Source organism: Chlorocebus sabaeus, chromosome 11 (genome assembly GCF_047675955.1).
Source record: "Chlorocebus sabaeus isolate Y175 chromosome 11, mChlSab1.0.hap1, whole genome shotgun sequence".
Lineage (NCBI taxonomy): Eukaryota > Metazoa > Chordata > Mammalia > Primates > Cercopithecidae > Chlorocebus > Chlorocebus sabaeus.
The window spans coordinates 51,024,621-51,043,235 of NC_132914.1; the positions used below are offsets into that span (position 1 = coordinate 51,024,621).

General features: G+C 43.8%; 1 protein-coding gene across 3 annotated transcripts in view; it reads left to right on the top strand.

Annotated features, from left to right (window-relative positions):
- SP1 (Sp1 transcription factor) overlaps positions 1-15,825 on the top strand; it is a 32,684-nt gene extending 16,859 nt beyond the window's left edge. For all 3 annotated transcript variants that reach the window (XM_008003415.3, XM_008003416.3, XM_037997050.2), the window contains exons 4-6: positions 7,752-7,920; positions 9,551-9,750; positions 11,111-15,825. In XM_008003415.3, the coding sequence (XP_008001606.2) occupies positions 7,752-7,920; positions 9,551-9,750; positions 11,111-11,424 (683 nt within the window). In that variant the 3' untranslated portion in view covers positions 11,425-15,825. The remainder of the gene's footprint in view (positions 1-7,751; positions 7,921-9,550; positions 9,751-11,110) is intronic.
- Positions 15,826-18,615: the final 2,790 nt, after the last annotated feature.

Genomic DNA, 18,615 nt, shown 5'->3' on the forward strand with positions numbered 1-18,615 from the left:
ACTTTTTAACATTGCTACAGAACCTTTGGTTTTACCAGATAATGATATGGTTGTGTGTGTAGATGAACTTCCTTACTTTAATCTTCTAGTTTAAAATGAAAGTAGAAAATTAAACTATTTTGGTCTGAACTGACTGTTTTAATTTAGTGGAATTTCTTGACTTCTGCTTTTAGAAGTAGGATGATTATAACTACTGAATTTATTGTGATGTAGATTTATAGATATACAAATACATATGAACAAATTAAGTTCATGTGTATTAACTATTCTTTGTGCCTCTTGAACCACTTCAGATATGTCAGTGTTTTAGATCTTAACTGCCTATAGGGCAGGAACCACCTCTGTTTTTGTTTTTGTTTTTTGATTTGAGACAGAGTCTTCCTCTATCTCCCAGGCTAGAGTGCAGTGGCATGATCTTGGCTCATTGCAACCTCTGCCTCCAGAGTTCAAGCGATTCTCCTGCCTCAGCCTCCTGAGTAGCTGGGATTACAGATGTGCACCACCACGTCCAGTTAATTTTTGTATTTTCAGTAGAGACAGGATTTCACCATGTTGGCCAGGCTTGTCTCAAACTTTTGACCTCAAGTGATTCACCCTCCTTGGCCTCCCAAAGTACTGGGATTAGACATGAGCCACCAAACCTGGCCTTTTTATTTTTATTTTTTAATAATACAAAATGTGTTTGCTGCCATAAACATTTGGGTACAGAATAAATACGACGTGAAGGAGAACAGTGGTTGTGCACAAAGGACTGCTGATGTAAATTACAGTTTCAGTGTGGGTAATGGGAAAATTCAAAGCATTTACTTGATAAAGATCTGTAGAACTTAAATTTGCAAACTTTTTTTGAGGATGGGAAAAATAAGTAACAATTATCTATATAAATAATATTGATTAAAAATAGTCAAACAATGCAAAATTAATAAGAGAAAGTAAAATTTACTGAAATTTGTCCAAATGGATTCACTGTTGACAATTTGGTGACTATCCTTCCAGCCATCTTTTTGTACATTTCTGTACAATTATCTATGTGTAGTTTTGTCCATAGGCACTTAATTATAATCATACTATCCACAGTGCTTTGTAACCTATTTTCACTGACCAGTGTGTTATGAACATCTTTTATATGTAAGTAAATGTAAAGTCTTCATCATTTAAAATGATTTTATGGTGATTCCGTAGGGTATTTGTAGTAGAATTACTAGAATTTATTTAACCTTATTGATGTACATTTGTTTCCAAAATTTCATGTTATAAGCAATACTGTGATGAACATCCTTATCCAATATTTGATTTTTTTTTTTTTTTTTTTTTTTTTGAGACAAAGTCTGGCTCTGTCGCCCAGGCTGGAGTGCAGTGGCATGATCTCGGCTCACTGCAACCTCCGCCTCCAGGGTTCACACCATTCTCCTGCCTCAGCCTCTCGAGTCGCTGGGACTACAGGTGCCTGCCACCACGCTCGGCTAATTTTTTGTATTTTTAGTAGAAACGGGGTTTCACCATGTTTGCCAGGATGGTCTCGATCTCCTGACCTTGTGATCCGCCTGCCTCGGCCTCCCAAAGTGCTGCGATTACAGGCATGAGCCACTGTGCCTGGCCTGTTTTTTGTTTTTTTGAGTCTTAGCCTCCTGAGTAGCTGGGACTACAGGTGTGCACTACCACGCCCGGCTAATTTTTGTGTTTTTATTAGAGATAGGATTTCGTCATGTTGGCCAGGATGGTTTCGATCTCCTGACCTCGTGATCCGCCTGCCTAGGCCTCCCAAAGTGCTGGGATTACAGGCGTGAGTCACCGGTCCCAGCTCATTTTTAGTATATTCACAGGATTGTGCAACCATCACCACAACCTATGAACATTTTCATCACCCAACAAAGAAACACCTCTTGCCCATTGGCCATGCCCCATTCTCATGTTCACTTCCAGCCCCAAGTAACGTATGTACTTTTCACCTCTATAGAATTGACTATTCTAGATATTTCACATAAATAGAATCATACAGTATGTGCTCTTTTATGACTGGCTTCTTTCACTTAGCATAATGTTTTCAAGGTTCATCCATGTTGTAGCATGTATTAGTACTCTATTTTTTTATTGCTAAATATTTCATTTTGTGTATATATACCACATTTTGTTTATTCATTCATCAGTTGGTGGACATTTGGGTTATTTCTGTGTTTTAGCTATCATGCATAATGCTGCTATGAATATTTGTGTATAAGTTTTTATGTGAACATATGTTTTAATTTCTCTTGGTAATATACTTAGGAGTGGAGTTACTGGGTTAGATTCAGTTGTGATGAGTTCAAGTGTGTACCTTTGTTTTGTTTCTTTTGTTTTGTGGGTTTTTTTGAGACAGAGCCTTGCTCCATCACCCAGGCTGGAGTGGTATGCTCTAGGCTCATTGCAACCTCCACCTCCCAGGTTCAAGCAATTCCTGTCTCAGCCTCCGGAGTAGTTGGGATTATAGGTGTGCACCACCACACTGGGCTAATTTTTTTTTTTTTTTTTTTTTTTTGAGATGGAGTCTCCCTCTGTCGCCCAGGCTGGAATGCAGTGGCATGATCTCGGCTCATTGCAAGCTCTGCCTCCTGGGTTCTTGCCATTCTCCTGCCTCAGCCTCCCAAGTAGCTGGGACTACAGGCGCCTGCCACCACACCCGGCTAATTTTTTTTTTTTGTATCTTTAGTAGAGACGCGGTTTCACTGTGTTAGCCAGGATGGTCTCAATCTCCTGACCTGGTGATCCACCCGCCTCGGCCTCCCAAAGTGCTGGGATTACAGGCATGAGCCACTGCGCCTGGATGTTTTTCTTTCTTTTTTTTTTTTTTTTTTTTATTGAGACGGAGTCTCACTCTGTCGCCCAGGCTGGCGTGCAGTGGCGCGATCTCAGTTCACTGCAAGCTTCGCCTCCCAGGTTCACGCCATTCTCCTGCCTCAGCCTCCTGAGTAGCTGGTACTACAGGTGCCTGCCACCATGCCTGGCTAATTTTTGTATTTTTAGTAGAGACGGGGTTTCGCCATGTTGGCCAGGTTGGTCTCGAGCCCCTGACCTCAGGTGATCCGTCTGCCTCAGGCTCCCAAAGTGCTGGGGTTACAGGCATGAGCCACCTTGCCTGGGTGAGTCTATATCTTGATCTTAAACATATTGGTTGCCAGATTTTGTTACTATCCTTGGCAGTCTTACTATTTTACTTATGTCCTAGAAATACTAAGTTTTTCTGGCCTGGCGTGGTGGCACGCGCCTGTAATCCCAGCACCTTGGGAGGCCAAGGTGGGCAGATCACCTGCAGTCAGGAGTTCGAGACCAGCCCGACCAACATGGCGAAACCCTGTCTCTATTAAAAGTATAAAAATTAGCCAGGCATGGTGGCAGGCACCTGTAATCCCAGCTATTCAGGAGACTGAGGCAGGAGAATCACTTGAACCCAGGAGGTGGAGGTTGCATTGAGCCAAGATTGCTATTGCATTCCAGCCCAGGCGACAAGAGCAAGACTCTATCTCATAAAAATAAATAAATAAAAGCACTGAATGCTCTTATCTATTTCATGCACACAACAAATAATGATACTGGCAAGGCATATTGAGATGTCAAGAAAATTTTGCACAGTCAAGAAAATTTTGATATGTTCATCATAATCATTACTTATTTTAAGAAAACATGATTTTGGGCCGTGCTCAGTGTTGATTAAATAAAATATTGGTATATATCTTATTTCATGATTACTTACTATGGTTTTGCCACTCCTTAAGATATTTTCCTAATATTGTTAGCTACAATGTGCGATCTTGGCTCCCTGCAACCTCCATCTCCCGAGTTCAAGCGATTCTCCTGCCTCAGCCTCCCAAGTAGCTAGGATTACAGGCGCCCACCACCACACCCAGCTAATTTTTGTATTTTTAGCAAAGATGGAGTTTCATCATATTGGCCAGGCTGGTCTGGAACTCCTGCCTACCTCGGCCTTGCAAAGTGTTGGGATTATAGGTGTGAGCCTACTTCATTAGTTTTTCACAGTAATTTTATGAAGTTGATAATTCATCACAGTTTTACTGATGGAGAAACTGACAACCAGAAAAGTTTTTGCTCATTGTCAGAAACTTAATTAAATGGTTGTGAAAGGACTCATATCTAATTTTCTCTTACTCCAAAACCTGTTCTTAACCTTGTACTCCAGTACATCTTCCTATTTTAGCTCTGCCAATATCATGAAAATCTCAGATGTTCTGATTAAAATTATTTTAGTGCCATAGGCTGCACCTTAAAAGTGATTGAATGAGAAGGAGGCAGGGCAAGGTGGCTCACACTGGTAATCCCAGCACGTTGGGAGGCCAAGGAGGGCAGATCACCTAAGGTCAGGAGTTTGAGACCAGCCTGGCCAAACTGGTGAAACCCCATCTTTACTAATAAAGAGTGAAAAATTAACCGAGCATGGTGGCGCATGCCTGTAGCCTGTAGTCCCAGTTACTTAGAAAGCTGTGGCAGGAGAGTTGCTGGAACCCGGGAGGCAGAGGTTGCAGTGAGTCGAGATCGCGCCACTGCACTCCAGCCTGGGGGACAGAGAGAGACTCCGTCTCAAAAAAAAAAAAAAGAAACACACAGAAATTAGCCAGGCATGGTGGCAGTAGCCTCTACGTGTAATCACAGCTACCCAGGAGGCGGAGGTTGCAGTGAGCCAAGATTCTGCTACTGCACTCCCACCCCGTCTTAAGAAAGAAAAAAAGAGTGAGAAGGAAAGCACAAGGAGAGGTTTATTAGGCATAGTAACTCAAAATTATGTCGAAGAGCTGAAAAGATTAGAGATTACGTAAGGAAGTAAAATCAAGAACCTGGATTTCTAGATGTTAAGTCTGTCCTACCTCATTTAGTTACTTTCTTTCCTTATAAAATAGATAAAGCAGGCAAAGTTAACACCTTGTGTTTATAGAAATCTTTTTTGGTTTTTTGTTTTTTTGAGATGGGCTTTTAGTCTGTCACCCAGGCTGGAATGCAGTTGTACAATCACGGCTCACTGCTGCCTCCACCCCTCAGTCTCAAGTGATTATCCTGCTTCATCCTCCCAAATAGTTGGGACTCCAGGAACACGCCACCATGCCCAGCTAATTTCTTTTTCTTTTTTTTTTTTTTTTTTTGTAGAGATAAGGTCTTACTGTGTTGCCCAGACCAATCTCAAACTCCTGGACTCAAGCAGTCCTCCTGCCTTGGCCTCCCAAGGTGCTGGGATTATAGGAGTGAGCCACCGTGCCTGCCCAGACATCTTAAATATATGGATAGACTTGCTAACTTATTTACAAGGTGCCATTATAGACTAATACTTATTTATAGTAAATGCTTTGAAAATTTGAGAAAGGCTAGGCAGCAGTGGCTAACACGCCTGTAATCACAACAGAACATTTTGGGGGGCTGAGGTGGGAGGATCACTTGAGCCCAGGAGCTCGAGATCAGCCTGACAACATGGCAAGACCCAGTCTCCTTAAAAAAAGGGAAGAAATGGCCGGGCGTGGTTGCTCACGCCTGTAATCCCAGCACTTTGGGAGGCCGAGGCAGGCGGGTCACGAGGCCAGGAGATGGAGACCATCCTGGCTAACATGGTGAAAATGTCAGATGTGACCGAGTCATGATGAGAGTCTAAAACATTTTAGCATACAGTGTTTATTTCTTTTTTATTTTTTTTTTTTTTTGAGACGGAGTCTCGCTCTGTCGCCCAGGCTGGAGTGCAGTGGTGCAATCTCGGCTCACTGCAAACTCCGCCTCCCAGGTTCACGCTATTCTCCTGCCTCAGCCTCCCGAGTAGCTGGGACTACAGGCGCCCGCCACCACACCCGGCTAATTTTTTGTATTTTTAGTAGAAACGGGGTTTCACCGTGTTAGCCAGGATGGTCTCAATCTCCTGACCTCGTGATCCACCCGCCTCGGCCTCCCAAAGTGCTGGGATTACAGGCATGAGCCACCGCGCCTGGCCTCACTGTTTATTTATTTATTTATTTATTTTGAGTTGGAATCTTGTTCTGTTGACCAGGCTGGAGTACAGTGATGTGACCATAGCTCACTGCAGCCTTAAACATCTTGGCTCAAGCAATCCTCCTCCCACCTTAGCCTCCTGAGTAGCTGGGACCATAGGCACATGCCACCATGCCCAGCTAATTATTATTATTTGGCGACGAAGTCTTACTCTATCGACCAGGCTGGAGTGCAGTGGCAGTCTTGGCTCACTGCAACCTCCGCCTCCCGGGTTCAAGCAGTTCTCCTGTCTCAGCCTCCCGTGTAGCTAGGATTACAGGTGTGCTCCACCATACCCAGCTGATGTTTTGTTTTGTTTTGTTTTTGTATTTTTAGTAGAGATGGGGGTTTTACCATGTTGGCCAGGCTGGTATGGAACTGCTGACCTCAAGTGATCCAACCACCTTGGCCTCCCAAAGTGCTGGGATTACAGGCGTGAGCTACCGTGCCCAGCCTATTATTTATTTTATAGACAGAGTGTCTCTATGTTGTCCAGGCTGGTCTGGAATTCCTAATCTCAAGCAATTCTCCTGCCTCAGCCTCCCAAAGTGCTGAGGTTACAGGCAGAACCACATGTAAGTGTGTGGATTTTGCTGGTTCAAAGTAGATGTACTTTTAAATATTTTCAAACTAGCCTTCAGAAAGGTTGTACTAATTTATCACTATCTGTGTATGAAAATCTGTTTCCTGCCGGGCATGGTGGCTCATGCCTGTAATCCCAGCACTTTGGGAGGCCGAGGCAGGTGGATCACCTAAGGTCAGGAGTTTGAGAACAGCCTGACCAACATGGTGAAACCCCATCTCTACTAAAAATACAAAAATATTAGTCAGTCTTGGTGGCATATGCCTGTAGTCCCAGCTGCTTGGGAGGCTGAGGCAGGAGAATCACTTGAACCCAGGAGATGGAGGTTGCAGTGAGCCCAGATTGCGCCACTGCACTCCAGAGCCAGGGAGACTCTCTCTCAAAAAAAGAAAAGAAAGAAGAGAGAGGGAAGGAGGGAGGGAGGGAAGGAAGAGAGAGAGGGAGGGTCTGTTTCCCTGTACCCTTACCAATGCTGTATAAAGAGTTTCAACTTTTGGTAATCTGATAGGTGAAAAATTACAAATGTGTTATAAGTGGAGTTGCATTTTAAAAACTATGACTGAAATTTGATCAGATTTTTATGTATTTATTGGCTCTTGGTATTTTCTTTCTCTCTTTCTTTCCTTTCTTTCCTTCTTTCCTTCTCTTCTTTTCTTCCTTTTTTTTTTTTTTTTTTTTTTGACAGAGTCTTGCTCTGTCGCCCAGGCTGGAGTACAGTGGCGCAGTCTCAGCTCACTGCAACCTCCACCTCCCGGGTTCAAGCGATTCTTCTGCCTCAGCCTCCTGAGGAGCTGGGATTACAGGCATTCGTACCACGCCCAGCTAATTTTGTATTTTTAGTAGAGACGAGATTTCTCCATGTTGGTCAGGCTGGTCCTGAACTCCCGACCTTAGGTGATCTGCCCACCTCGGCCTCCCAAAGTGATGGAATTACAGGCGTGAGCCACTGTGCCCAGTCACTCTTTGTATTTTCAATGATGATTCTTGAGATTTCAGTGAGTCTTCAGGTGTCAGTGAATGGAATGGCTGAACATAAAAAGGCTTCAAAACTTGTGATACTGTGAACGTAGGATGTCAGTTAAAAAGAAATCATGCCGTGACTGTAGGGTATCACTGAGATGCCAGTGATAACCTGCCCGTGTCACATGTTGACTCTTTTCTCTCTTAATTATAGGTGATCATGGAGCTCAGCTTGGTCTCCATGGGGCTGGTGGTGATGGAATACATGATGACACAGCAGGTGGAGAGGAAGGAGAAAACAGCCCAGATGCCCAACCCCAAGCCGGTCGGAGGACCCGGCGGGAAGCATGCACCTGCCCCTACTGTAAAGACAGTGAAGGAAGGTGAGTTGACCCAGCAAGTTTCTTACAAATATGAAGAAAAAATAATAGGATTTGGAGGAAAGAGGAAGAAGGTTAATTTTTTTTTTTTTTTTTTGAGACTGAGTCTCACTCTGTCTCTCAGGCTGGAGTGCAGTGGCGCCATCTCGGCTCACTGCAACCTCCGCCTCCCGGGTTCAAGCAATTCCCCCTGCTTTAGCCTCCCAAGTAACTGGGATTACAAGCATGTAATCTACACCTGGCTAATTTTGTATTTTTAGTAGAGATGGGGTTTCACCAGGTTGGTCAGTGAACTCCTGACCTCAGGTGATCTGCCCACCTTGGGCTCCCAAAGTGCTGGGATTACAAGCATGACCCACCGTGCCTGGCCTTGGGGTTTTTTTTTGTTTGTTTTTTGCTTTTTTGTTTTTTTTTTTGAGACAGAGTCTTGCTCTGTGGCCAGGCTGGAGTGCAGTGGTATGCGATCTTGGTTCACTGCAACCTCTGCCTCCCGGGTTCAAGTGATTCTCCTGCCTCAGCCTCCTGAGTAGCTAGGACTACAGGCATGCACCACCATGTCCAGCTAATTTTTGTGTTTTTAGTAGAAATGGGGTTTCACCACGTTGGCCAGGGTGATCTCAATCTCTTGACCTTGTTATCCACCCTCCTTGGCTTCCCAAAGTGCTGAGATTACAGGTGTGAGCCACTGTGCCCAGCTTAACTTTTAAGTTTTTTATAGAGATGGGATTTCCCTGTGTTGCCCAGGCTGGTCTCAAACTCCTGGGCTTAAGCAGTCCTCCTGCCTTAGCCCCACAAATTGTTGGGATTACAGGCATTAGCCACTGCACCCAGCCTAGAAGCCTTTTTTAAAATTTAATTTAATTTAATTTTTTTTGAGACTGAGTCTCGCTCTGTTGCCCAGGCTGGAATGCAGTGGCGCAGTCTCGGCTCACTGCAAGCTCCGCCTCCCAGGTTCACGCCATTCTCCTGCCTCAGCCTCCCGAGTAGGAGGGACTACAGGCTCCCGCCACCACGCCTGGCTAATTTTTTCTGTATTTTTAGTAGAGACAGAGTTTCACCATGTTAGCCAGGATGGTTTCAATCTCCTGACCCTGTGATCCGCCTGCCTCCGCCTCCCAAAGTGCTGGGATTACAGGCGTGAGCCACCGCGCCCAGCCCCTAGAAGGCTTTTTAAAAGGAAGCCTTGGTGCATCGCGGTGGCTCATGCCTGTAATCCCAGCACTTTGGGAGGTGGAGGCAGGCAGATCCATCACCTGAGGTTAGGGATTTGAGACCAGCCTGGCCAACATGGCGAAACTTCATCTGTACTAAAAATACAGAATTCAACTGGACATGGTGGCATGCACCTGTTGGTGCACTGGACATGGTGGCGTGCATCCTAGCTACTTGGGAGGCTGAGGCAGGAGAATCATTTGAACCTAGGAGGTGTGAGCCGTGATCATGCCGTTGTACTCCAGCCTGTACGACAGAGTGAGACTCTGTCTCAAAAAAAACAGAACAAAAAAGAAGGCTTTTTCAAAAAATAAAAGTTTGGGTTAGTTTGGTGTAGGTTGGGTGACTGTTGTTGATACTTTGTGGTTCTTTAGTTTCTGTCTCTAGAATGAATGATAAATAGTTGTATCCTCACTTTCAGGGGCTCGGGGGATCCTGGCAAAAAGAAACAACATATTTGCCACATCCAAGGCTGTGGGAAAGTGTATGGCAAGACTTCACACCTGCGGGCACACTTGCGCTGGCATACAGGCGAGAGGCCATTTATGTGTACCTGGTCGTACTGTGGGAAACGCTTCACACGTTCAGATGAGCTACAGAGGCACAAACGTACACACACAGGTGAGCAAGAGCTTATGGGAGAAAAATAGAGTAATAGCCTAGAATGAAAAATACAAAGTATACCTACAAAATAACTAAAATTTCTGAACAACTTAATTTGAAACTAAATATATGGGTCACAAATGGAATTGGAGTTAATCTGGAAACCTTTTAAGAAGGAAGGAGGAGCTGCGCACAGTGGCTCACACCTGTAATCCCAGCACTTTGGGAGCCCAAGGTGGGCGGATCACGAGGTCAGGAGATCAAGACCATCCTGGCTAACACAGTGAAACCCCGTCTCTACTAAAAATACAAAAAAATTAGCCGGGCATGGTGGCAGGCTCCTATAGTCCCAGCTACTCGGGAGGCTGAGGCAGGAGAATGGCAGGAACCTGGGAGGCGGAGCTTGCAGTGAGCCAAGATTGTGCCACTGCACTCCAGCCTGGGCGACAGAGTGAGACTCTGTCTCAAAAAAAAAAAAGGGGCTGGGCGCGGTGGCTCAAGCCTGTAATCCCAGCACTTTGGGAGGCCGAGACGGGCGGATCACGAGGTCAGGAGATCGAGACCATCCTGGCTAACACGGTGAAACCCCGTCTCTACTAAAAAGTACAAAAAAACTAGCCGGGCGAGATGGCGGGCGCCTGTAGTCCCAGCTACTTGGGAGGCTGAGGCAGGAGAATGGCGTAAACCCGGGAGGCGGAGCTTGCAGTGAGCTGAGATCCGGCCACTGCACTCCAGCCTGGGCGACAGAGCAAGACTCCGTCTCAAAAAAAAAAAAAAAAAAAAGGAAGGAGTTGGGTGTGGTGGCTCACGCCTGTAATCCCAGCACTTTGGGAGGCCGAGGTAGGTGGATTTCTTGAGGTCAGGAGTTCAAGACCAGCCTGACCAACATGGGGAAACCTTGTCTCTACTAAAATTACAAAACAGTCAAGCGTGCTGGTGCACACCCGTAATCGCAGCTACTCGGGAGGCTGAGGGAGGAGAATTGCTTGAACCCAGGAGGTGGAGGTTACAGTGAGCTGAGATTGTGCCACTGCACTCCAGCCTAGGCGACAGAGCAAGACTGTCTCAAAAAAAAAGAAGGAAGGAGCTAGATTTTGAGTGGGATGTTTTGAAGGCAAAGTGTTGAAACCATTACTCTTAGTCTCTGCCCTGCCTTACTTTTCTGCTAAGTTCTACCCTCCTTACTGAGTACTCCCCAACCTTTATCTACTTTTCTTCCCCACGCCCCCACCAAAGGAAAAGATACTTGAAGATTTTTCTTGTTTTTAATCATCTTCTCATACTGGTCTTACTCAGCTTAGAAGAGTAATTACTGAACTGGGTAAGATAACCTCACTTCCTAACATGTCAGCTTCTTATCTTTCCTTCCTTTACCTAGGTGAGAAGAAATTTGCCTGCCCTGAGTGTCCTAAGCGCTTCATGAGGAGTGACCACCTGTCAAAACATATCAAGACCCACCAAAATAAGAAGGGAGGCCCAGGTGTAGCTCTGAGTGTGGGCACTTTGCCCCTGGACAGTGGGGCAGGTTCAGAAGGCAGTGGCACTGCCACTCCTTCAGCCCTTATTACCACCAATATGGTAGCCATGGAGGCCATCTGTCCAGAGGGCATTGCCCGTCTTGCCAACAGTGGCATCAACGTCATGCAGGTGGCGGATCTGCAGTCCATTAATATCAGTGGCAATGGCTTCTGAGATCAGGCACCCGGGGCCAGAGACATATGGGCCATACCCATCAACCCCGGGATGCAAGGTAGCATGGGTCCAAGAGACATGTGGGAAGAGAGAGCCATGAAGCATTAAAATGCATGGTGGTGAGAAGAATCAGGAGAGGGATACAAGAGAAGAGATGGGGTCCCGGCACCCATCTGTATCATCAGTGCCTCTTAGAAGGTGGGAAACATTAGTGAAAATTCTGTTGGTGCCACCCTTTGATGAGCATTTGTTTGACCCCAGTTTCTTCTTACACTTCTTACCCCAGCCTACCCTTCCTGCATTTCTCTTCTCAGCTCTTCCATGATGGATTCCCCCCCCCTTTCCTAAAGCCATCATGCCTTGATAAATATATATGATCATTGAAATACTTTTTAACAAGAAACAGATTCTATATTATTATATATATATATATAAAGATATATAGAGATGCATTCACAGGGGTTGGCTGGGAGGAGGAAGAAGACCATTCTGTGACCAAAATACCTTGGTCATTTTTTTTTATATTGCCTTATTTCCCTATGGCTGAGCCTTGTTGTGACACATCAAGCTTTTCTATAGATGTTGTCTTGGCTTCCCACCAGATTAAGCATTCATACGCTCTGCTTTTAGTTCATATATACATACATAATGTTTTTCCTTTCTTAATTTTGTCTTTTTATTTGGGATCAGCTTCTTGCACTCCTTTCCTAACTCAACTGTTGCAGTCTCACCTTCTCTCATGTTTTGTTTTTGTTACTGCCTGGATGAGGCACTTCTGTCAATTTTTTCAAGACCTTAGTTCCAGCAGCAGAATGGAAAAATCCTTGAAGCCCAGGCTGATGCTTGAAGTAGCTGTGGTGTGGAGGGAGTGTTCAAAATACTGCTGACGCAGGCACCTTCTTGGCGCTGGAGAGTCAAAGTCATCTCCCTTCATTAGCTGCTCTAAGCATCGAAAATTAGAAGTCTTTGGGTGGAATTGTACAAGAGTCCCTTTGAAGATTATAATCTTGACTCAGTTTGTATAAACTGTCAAATTTTCAAATAATAGGTAGGGGGCTTTCACTAGGAAAATCATGTGCTCAGAGAGGAGATGACTTGTAGTCAGGTTCAGAAGTTAGAATATTTGGACTTTGGTACCACTGTCTTCCAGGGTAGCTCTAAGTTTTGATGTGTGGGCTTCTGAGTTTACATTCTGAAAGTAAATATACTTTTGAACATCCCCACTAGGTTCTTTTCCATTGTCAATAAGGAGCATCAGCCAATGAATCTGTTTCAGGTTTCCATTCTGCAGAACTCCTCCAGAACATGTACTAGTGGCAAGACAGTGGTTCTTAGGATCTTTTCCCTTAACTTTTCCTTGAATGTTCTTGGGTGGTTCCTAAGGGAAAAGGAAGCACATGATCATGGGAATGCTAGCCCAGAACAAAAAGAAATCTTGTCTTACCACGGTGGTTTATAGGAGAGATTGGGAGAAATCCTGTTTTCTCTGTGACCTGATTTCAGAAGAGACTGATCCAAAAATTATAACGGCAGGGAACCTAGAGCATTTGGCACTGAGATATAAATGCAACCAGAATTGTCCTCAAGGCCCAGCCATAAAAGCATTGCCTCTCTTGACCTTCTGGTATCTTGTTAGAGAGCTTTTCACTGTGAGGAAGTGTAGAAAAATGGCTGTGTGTGTGTGTGTGTGTGTGTGTAATCTGTTAGGTTGGGGATAGGTTTTCTGCTAGCCAATATTAAAAGAGACCTGCAATAAAAAATTACCCTGATCTGATAGAAAGCAAGTGTTTTTGTATGTGTGGTGAATGTGTGTTCATGCCTGTATGTGTCTATACACAGATGACAAATTATATTTGAAATTGTTGGAAAATAAATTCAGATCAAAATATCTTTCAGGCCCATTACCTAGAAATCTATCTTAAAACCTGGGTATGTTCCTAAGGTCATTTCTTTGCTTATGCTAAATTAATTACAATTATGAATGGAGGATATTCTACTGTACTTTTTAAAAAAGAAACTATTTTTGTGTTTGAAAGTGAAACCAACATGCAGATCTATAGCAGAGTCCTTATTCTTTTCATAAATCTTTTTACTTTGGCTACAAATAGATGATGGTATGATTCTATTATATATTTTATATAAAATCCATCCAAATTAAGTTTTGGGTAAGTGTGTTGTTTAACCTGAAATATAATAACTTAATACTCTAAACAATAGTTCATTCCATTTGGTCCTTTCTCCACAGATGTAATTCTGTTTTCAACTCAGGAACTATGACAAGAAACTTTCCCCAGATCAAATTCTATTAACGCTGAGATACAAGTCATCCATGCACAGCCACTATCATACCCTTTATTCTCACTGAAAGGCAGAACTCAGAACCTGTTATTTTATGTCTGTAATCATGTACTTTGGCATCTTTTGGAGGAAAGGGGCAGGATAACTCACTGAAGTGTACAGTATTTGCTAGTGCATTTCAAGGAATGGAATCTTCTCCAGTATGAAATTACTAGATATAAACTAGTGTAATGATAGTGAGGATATAAGCTTTTAGAAGGTAATTTGATGGTATTTCTCTCTTGAATGGAAAGCTGCTGGTTTACCCTCAACCCTCTTCATTAGCATTACCATGAGTGAATTTATATCTAATTATTTCCACTTGCCCTGTTCTCTTCTCACCAAAGAAGCTCCAGATCCAGTATCTTGTTTGGCCTCAAAACAGAAGCAGCTTCTTTTGTCTCCCAGCAGTAGTGAGCCACTCAGTCTTTTCCACAGGAAGTTAGGAGCCTACATTCCTTGAGTCAGGAGCTCATTACAGAAAAACCCCGTTTCCCTGAACTTTTGGCTAACAAAAATTAATGTAACTGACATGCATATTGATTCTGAAATTTTTTCGTAAGTTTTTTTTCATTTTTTTGAATGAGTTTTTTAAATTAATTTTTTAGATGACCAATCTTGCAGGGCAGGGGATGCCCAGAAGAGTGGTGAGATAGTACAACACTTATTCCCTCATCTTTTCAGGTTTTCAGGTTGCCCATTTATATTCATTTGCATATCATTTGACTGTCTCACTTTTTACCCAGAACAGTAACAACCCACACCATCTTCCTTCAGGAACTTCCCAACTGGCACTCTGTGGGTGCTACACAGAATGCAATTTAATGGATATTTCTCAGCCTGGTTCAGAATAAATTGAACCTTTGATCCCAGAAAGTATATATTGAAGTGTGGGATAGATTATGATTAGGGGAGGTTTGGAGACAAAAGCTGTAAATTACTATGGCTGATTTATTTCTACTATATACATATATATTTTTTGCTTTTGTGTATCCTATATAGGAAACTAAGCATTGTATTTTTTTTTAACAAATCTAAAAAAGCACTATGAACTGCAGGTGTTTGACTTTCAAAGTATATTTTGTATTGTTAATATCTTCACGTTTTGTGAATACTGGAAGCTGCAGATCTTTGCTAGGACGCAATAAATTTATATACTTTTTGAGGGGTTCTTCTGGGGGTGCTAATCAGGCCCCTATTATGCTTAGGGGGAGCCCTGGTGCTACTTGCTTGAAGTTTTCAGTTGTAAGTACCCTGATGCCTTTTGGACCTTGGGATCAGATCAAGAATTTCGGAGATCAGGTACCAAGGAAATAGGGACAGTCTAGCTGCCTCAAATGAGGGGCCCTTTGCATAGCTCTCCTTCCCCCTCACTGAAGCTGGGTAGCCTCTTGGGGTTGAGAGGGAAAATGTGAAATCTTGGAATTTATCTCCCTTAGAAGAGAGCCAGTAACTTACGTACAAGGATGAAAGGTCACAGCAGTAGCTTTGGGGAAAGGGAGGAAGATATGGCACTTCTCCAACCCTGGAAAACATTGCTTTTGAAAACTGCTGATAAAATATGAGCCGGTTATTACTTCTGTTTGGGAGACTGTGCTCTCTCTGGTGCCTCTCTTGGCTCTACTCCATAGATACCAGACCTCTTCTAGGAGGATGAGCAGACCAGCTTTGAGGTTGACCTGTTTCTCTTTGTCTGCCTTCCCAAAACACCAGCCCCCAGGAAGACATTAAGCAGTCTTAAGCTTAAATTCCTACTCCCTCTTCCAAATTTGGCTCACTTGCCTTAGATCCAAGGCAGGGAAAGGAAAAGAAGGGGGATCCCTGGCTTTATTACTCCCCTAAGTCTTCACTCTGACTTCCCCAAACCCAGAAAGATTTTCTCCACAGTGTTCATTTGAAAAGGGGAGTATTTTGTCCCATTTTCCCCTTCCTTATTATCAAACAGCCCCAGTCTTCCTTGTTTCTGCTAAGAGTAGAGGTATGATGATCTGCCCCTCAACTGCCTTAAGTCCTAGCTAAGTTATCAGGGAAAAAAAAAAAAAAAAAAAAAAAAAACCTAACAAATGGGATTAGACTAGGGCTGCAAGTAGTGAGGAGTTTGTTGATACCTCTACTGGGATGTGTGCTTTCCCATATCTTGCCTTCAGGAATTACACTGTGCCTTTTCCCCAGGGATATGGGCTCTGTCTACTCAGTGCTCCAGTTTCCCGGTAACTGCTCTTGACCATTGTGGACAAGGGCAGGTCTTCATATTTCTGATCATCCCTTACTCCCAGTGAAATCCCATAGCCCTTACCTAGAGTCTAGGGCACAAAGACTTTGGGGAAGATACGCTGAGATTGACCTGAGGAGACATCTACACACACCAGTGGCAGCTGCCCCAGGGCCTGCTTCCTCTTCCTAAGTCTGTCATCCTCTGGAAGGGAGGGGTGGTGCTCCAGTCTCTGGTGCCTAAAAACCCAAGTTTATTTCTCAACACTGGCAATAACCAGTCCACACCACTGTTGCCTTTTAAAACCTCTTAATAATTTCATGCTGTGTTTGTTGTTGATTCCAATCCAATTATCACCAGGGCTGTGTGGGTAAATGCTTTTAAATGCTCTCTCATCTTGCTCTTCCCCCTCACCCCCTACTCTTAGGTGTGTATGATGCTAATCTTGTCCCTAAGTAAGTTTCTTCCTGCTCCTTTTGTATCTTCCTTTCTTGTTTTTCCTCCTACCTTTTGTCTCTTGGTGTTTTGGGACTTTTTTTTTTTTTTTTTTTGGCCTTTTGTACAAAGGTTAGTTTCAATGTAGTCTGTAGCCTCCTTTGTAAACCAATTAAAAAGTTTTTTAATAAAAAGCCATGTCTCTGGTGTATTGAGGAGGGTTGGGAATGGGGAGAGTGTACGTTTATAACTTCATACTCTGAACCTAACAAAGGTTTACAGCTATACTGTGTTGTGCTCCATACATGTTAATCAGTGCAGTTGCCCTACACTTAACTCCTGGGTAAATGTTTTCATGATCAGATCAATGTGCCACAACTGCATGGAAATGTGGAGGACCAAGACAAACAGGCAGCACTAACTTTATTTTTTTTCCCATATGCTTTTTTATTTTGGAATAATTTTAGATTTACAGAAAAGTTGCAAAGCTAGAACACAGTTTCCGTATAATCCTTACCCTGTTTCCCTCATTGTTAACATATTACCATGGTACATTGTCAAAATTAAGAAACTGACATGGGGGCTGGCGCTGTGGCTCACGCCTGTAATCCCTACACTTTGGGAGGCCGAGGTGGGCAGATCACGAGCTCAAGAGATGGAGACCATCCTGGCTAACATGGTGAAACCCCGTCTCTACTGAAAATACAAAAAATTAGCCGGGCGTGGTGGCGGGCGCCTGTAGTTGCAGCTACTCGGGAGGCAGAGGCAGGAGAATGGCGTGAACCCAGGAGGCAGAGCTTGCAGTGAGCTGAGATCACGCCACTGCACTCCAGCCTGGGCGACAGAGCGAGACTCCGTCTCAAAAAAAAGAGAAACTGACATTGGTACATTACATTAGCTAAACTCCAGACTATGGGTTTCATTAGTTTTTCCATTGATGTGTTCTTTCTGTTCCAGGCTCCATCCCAGGGTACCACATAGCATTTACTCGTCATGTCTCCCCAGTAGGCTCAGAGTTTCTCAGTCTTTCCCTTTTTTTCATGACCTTGACAGTCTTTGGGAGTATTGGCCAGATATCCTGTAGAATATCCCCCAATCTGGGTTTGTCTGGTGTTTTCCCCATTGTTAACACTTACGACCTTACCTCCTAGAGGATGATATCTACATCTATTATCTGGATTTTTTTTCCTCCCAGCTTCCCAAGCTTATGGTGGAATTCTGTAAGAAAGGAAGGTTTGTCTCTTCTCCCTCATTTAGTCAATTTATATTAGTATGTGTTAATGTGTATTTATACATAGATTATAATCCAATACTATTTTGTTGCTTAAATTTTCCCAGCTACAGCCATTGTTACCTTTTGTCAGCCTATAAGCATGTTCTGGCCGGGCGCGGTGGCTCACCCCTGTGATCCCAGCACTTTGGGAGGCTGAGCTGGGTGGATTACCTGATGTCAGGAGTTTGAGACTAGGCTGGCCAACATGGCGAAACACTGTCTCTATTAAAAATACAAAAACGTAGCAGGGCATGGGAGCTGGCACCTGTAATCACAGCTACTTGGAGGCTGAGGGAGGAGAATTGCTTGAACCGGGAGATCGAGGTTGCAGTGAGCCGAGATCGCGCCATTACACATTGCCTGGGCAACAGAGCTGTCTCAAAAAAAAAAAAAAAAAAAAAAGCATGTTCAAGTATTCCCCCTTCCCCCATTTTGAAAAACCTCAGCTTCCTCTTCAAGCTACTGATTAGTTTTTTCCATTTCCAAAGTTAGTGAAAGTAGTTTACACTCATTTTTCTCTTCCTTTATTCAATCCTCAGGCTACTTTGTAGGTTTGCTTTTGTTTTTTTTTTGTTTTTGTTTTTTGGGATGGAGTCTTGCTCTGTCACTCAGGCTGGAATGCAGTGGCACAATCTCAGCTCACTGCAACCTCCACCTCCCGGGTTCAAGCAATTCTCCTGTTTCCGCCTTCCGAGTAGCTGGAATTACAGGCACACGCCACCATGCCCGGCTAATTTTTGTATTTTTAATAGAAATGGGGTTTCACAATGTTGGCCAGGCTGGTCTTGAACTCCTGACCTCAGGTGATCCGCCTGCCTCGGCCTCCCAAAGTGCAGGGATTACAGGTGTTAGCCACTGTGCCTGGCCTGTTTTTTGTTTGTTCTTTTTTTTTTTTTTTTTTTTTTTTCCAAGACAAGGTCTAGTTCTATCACCC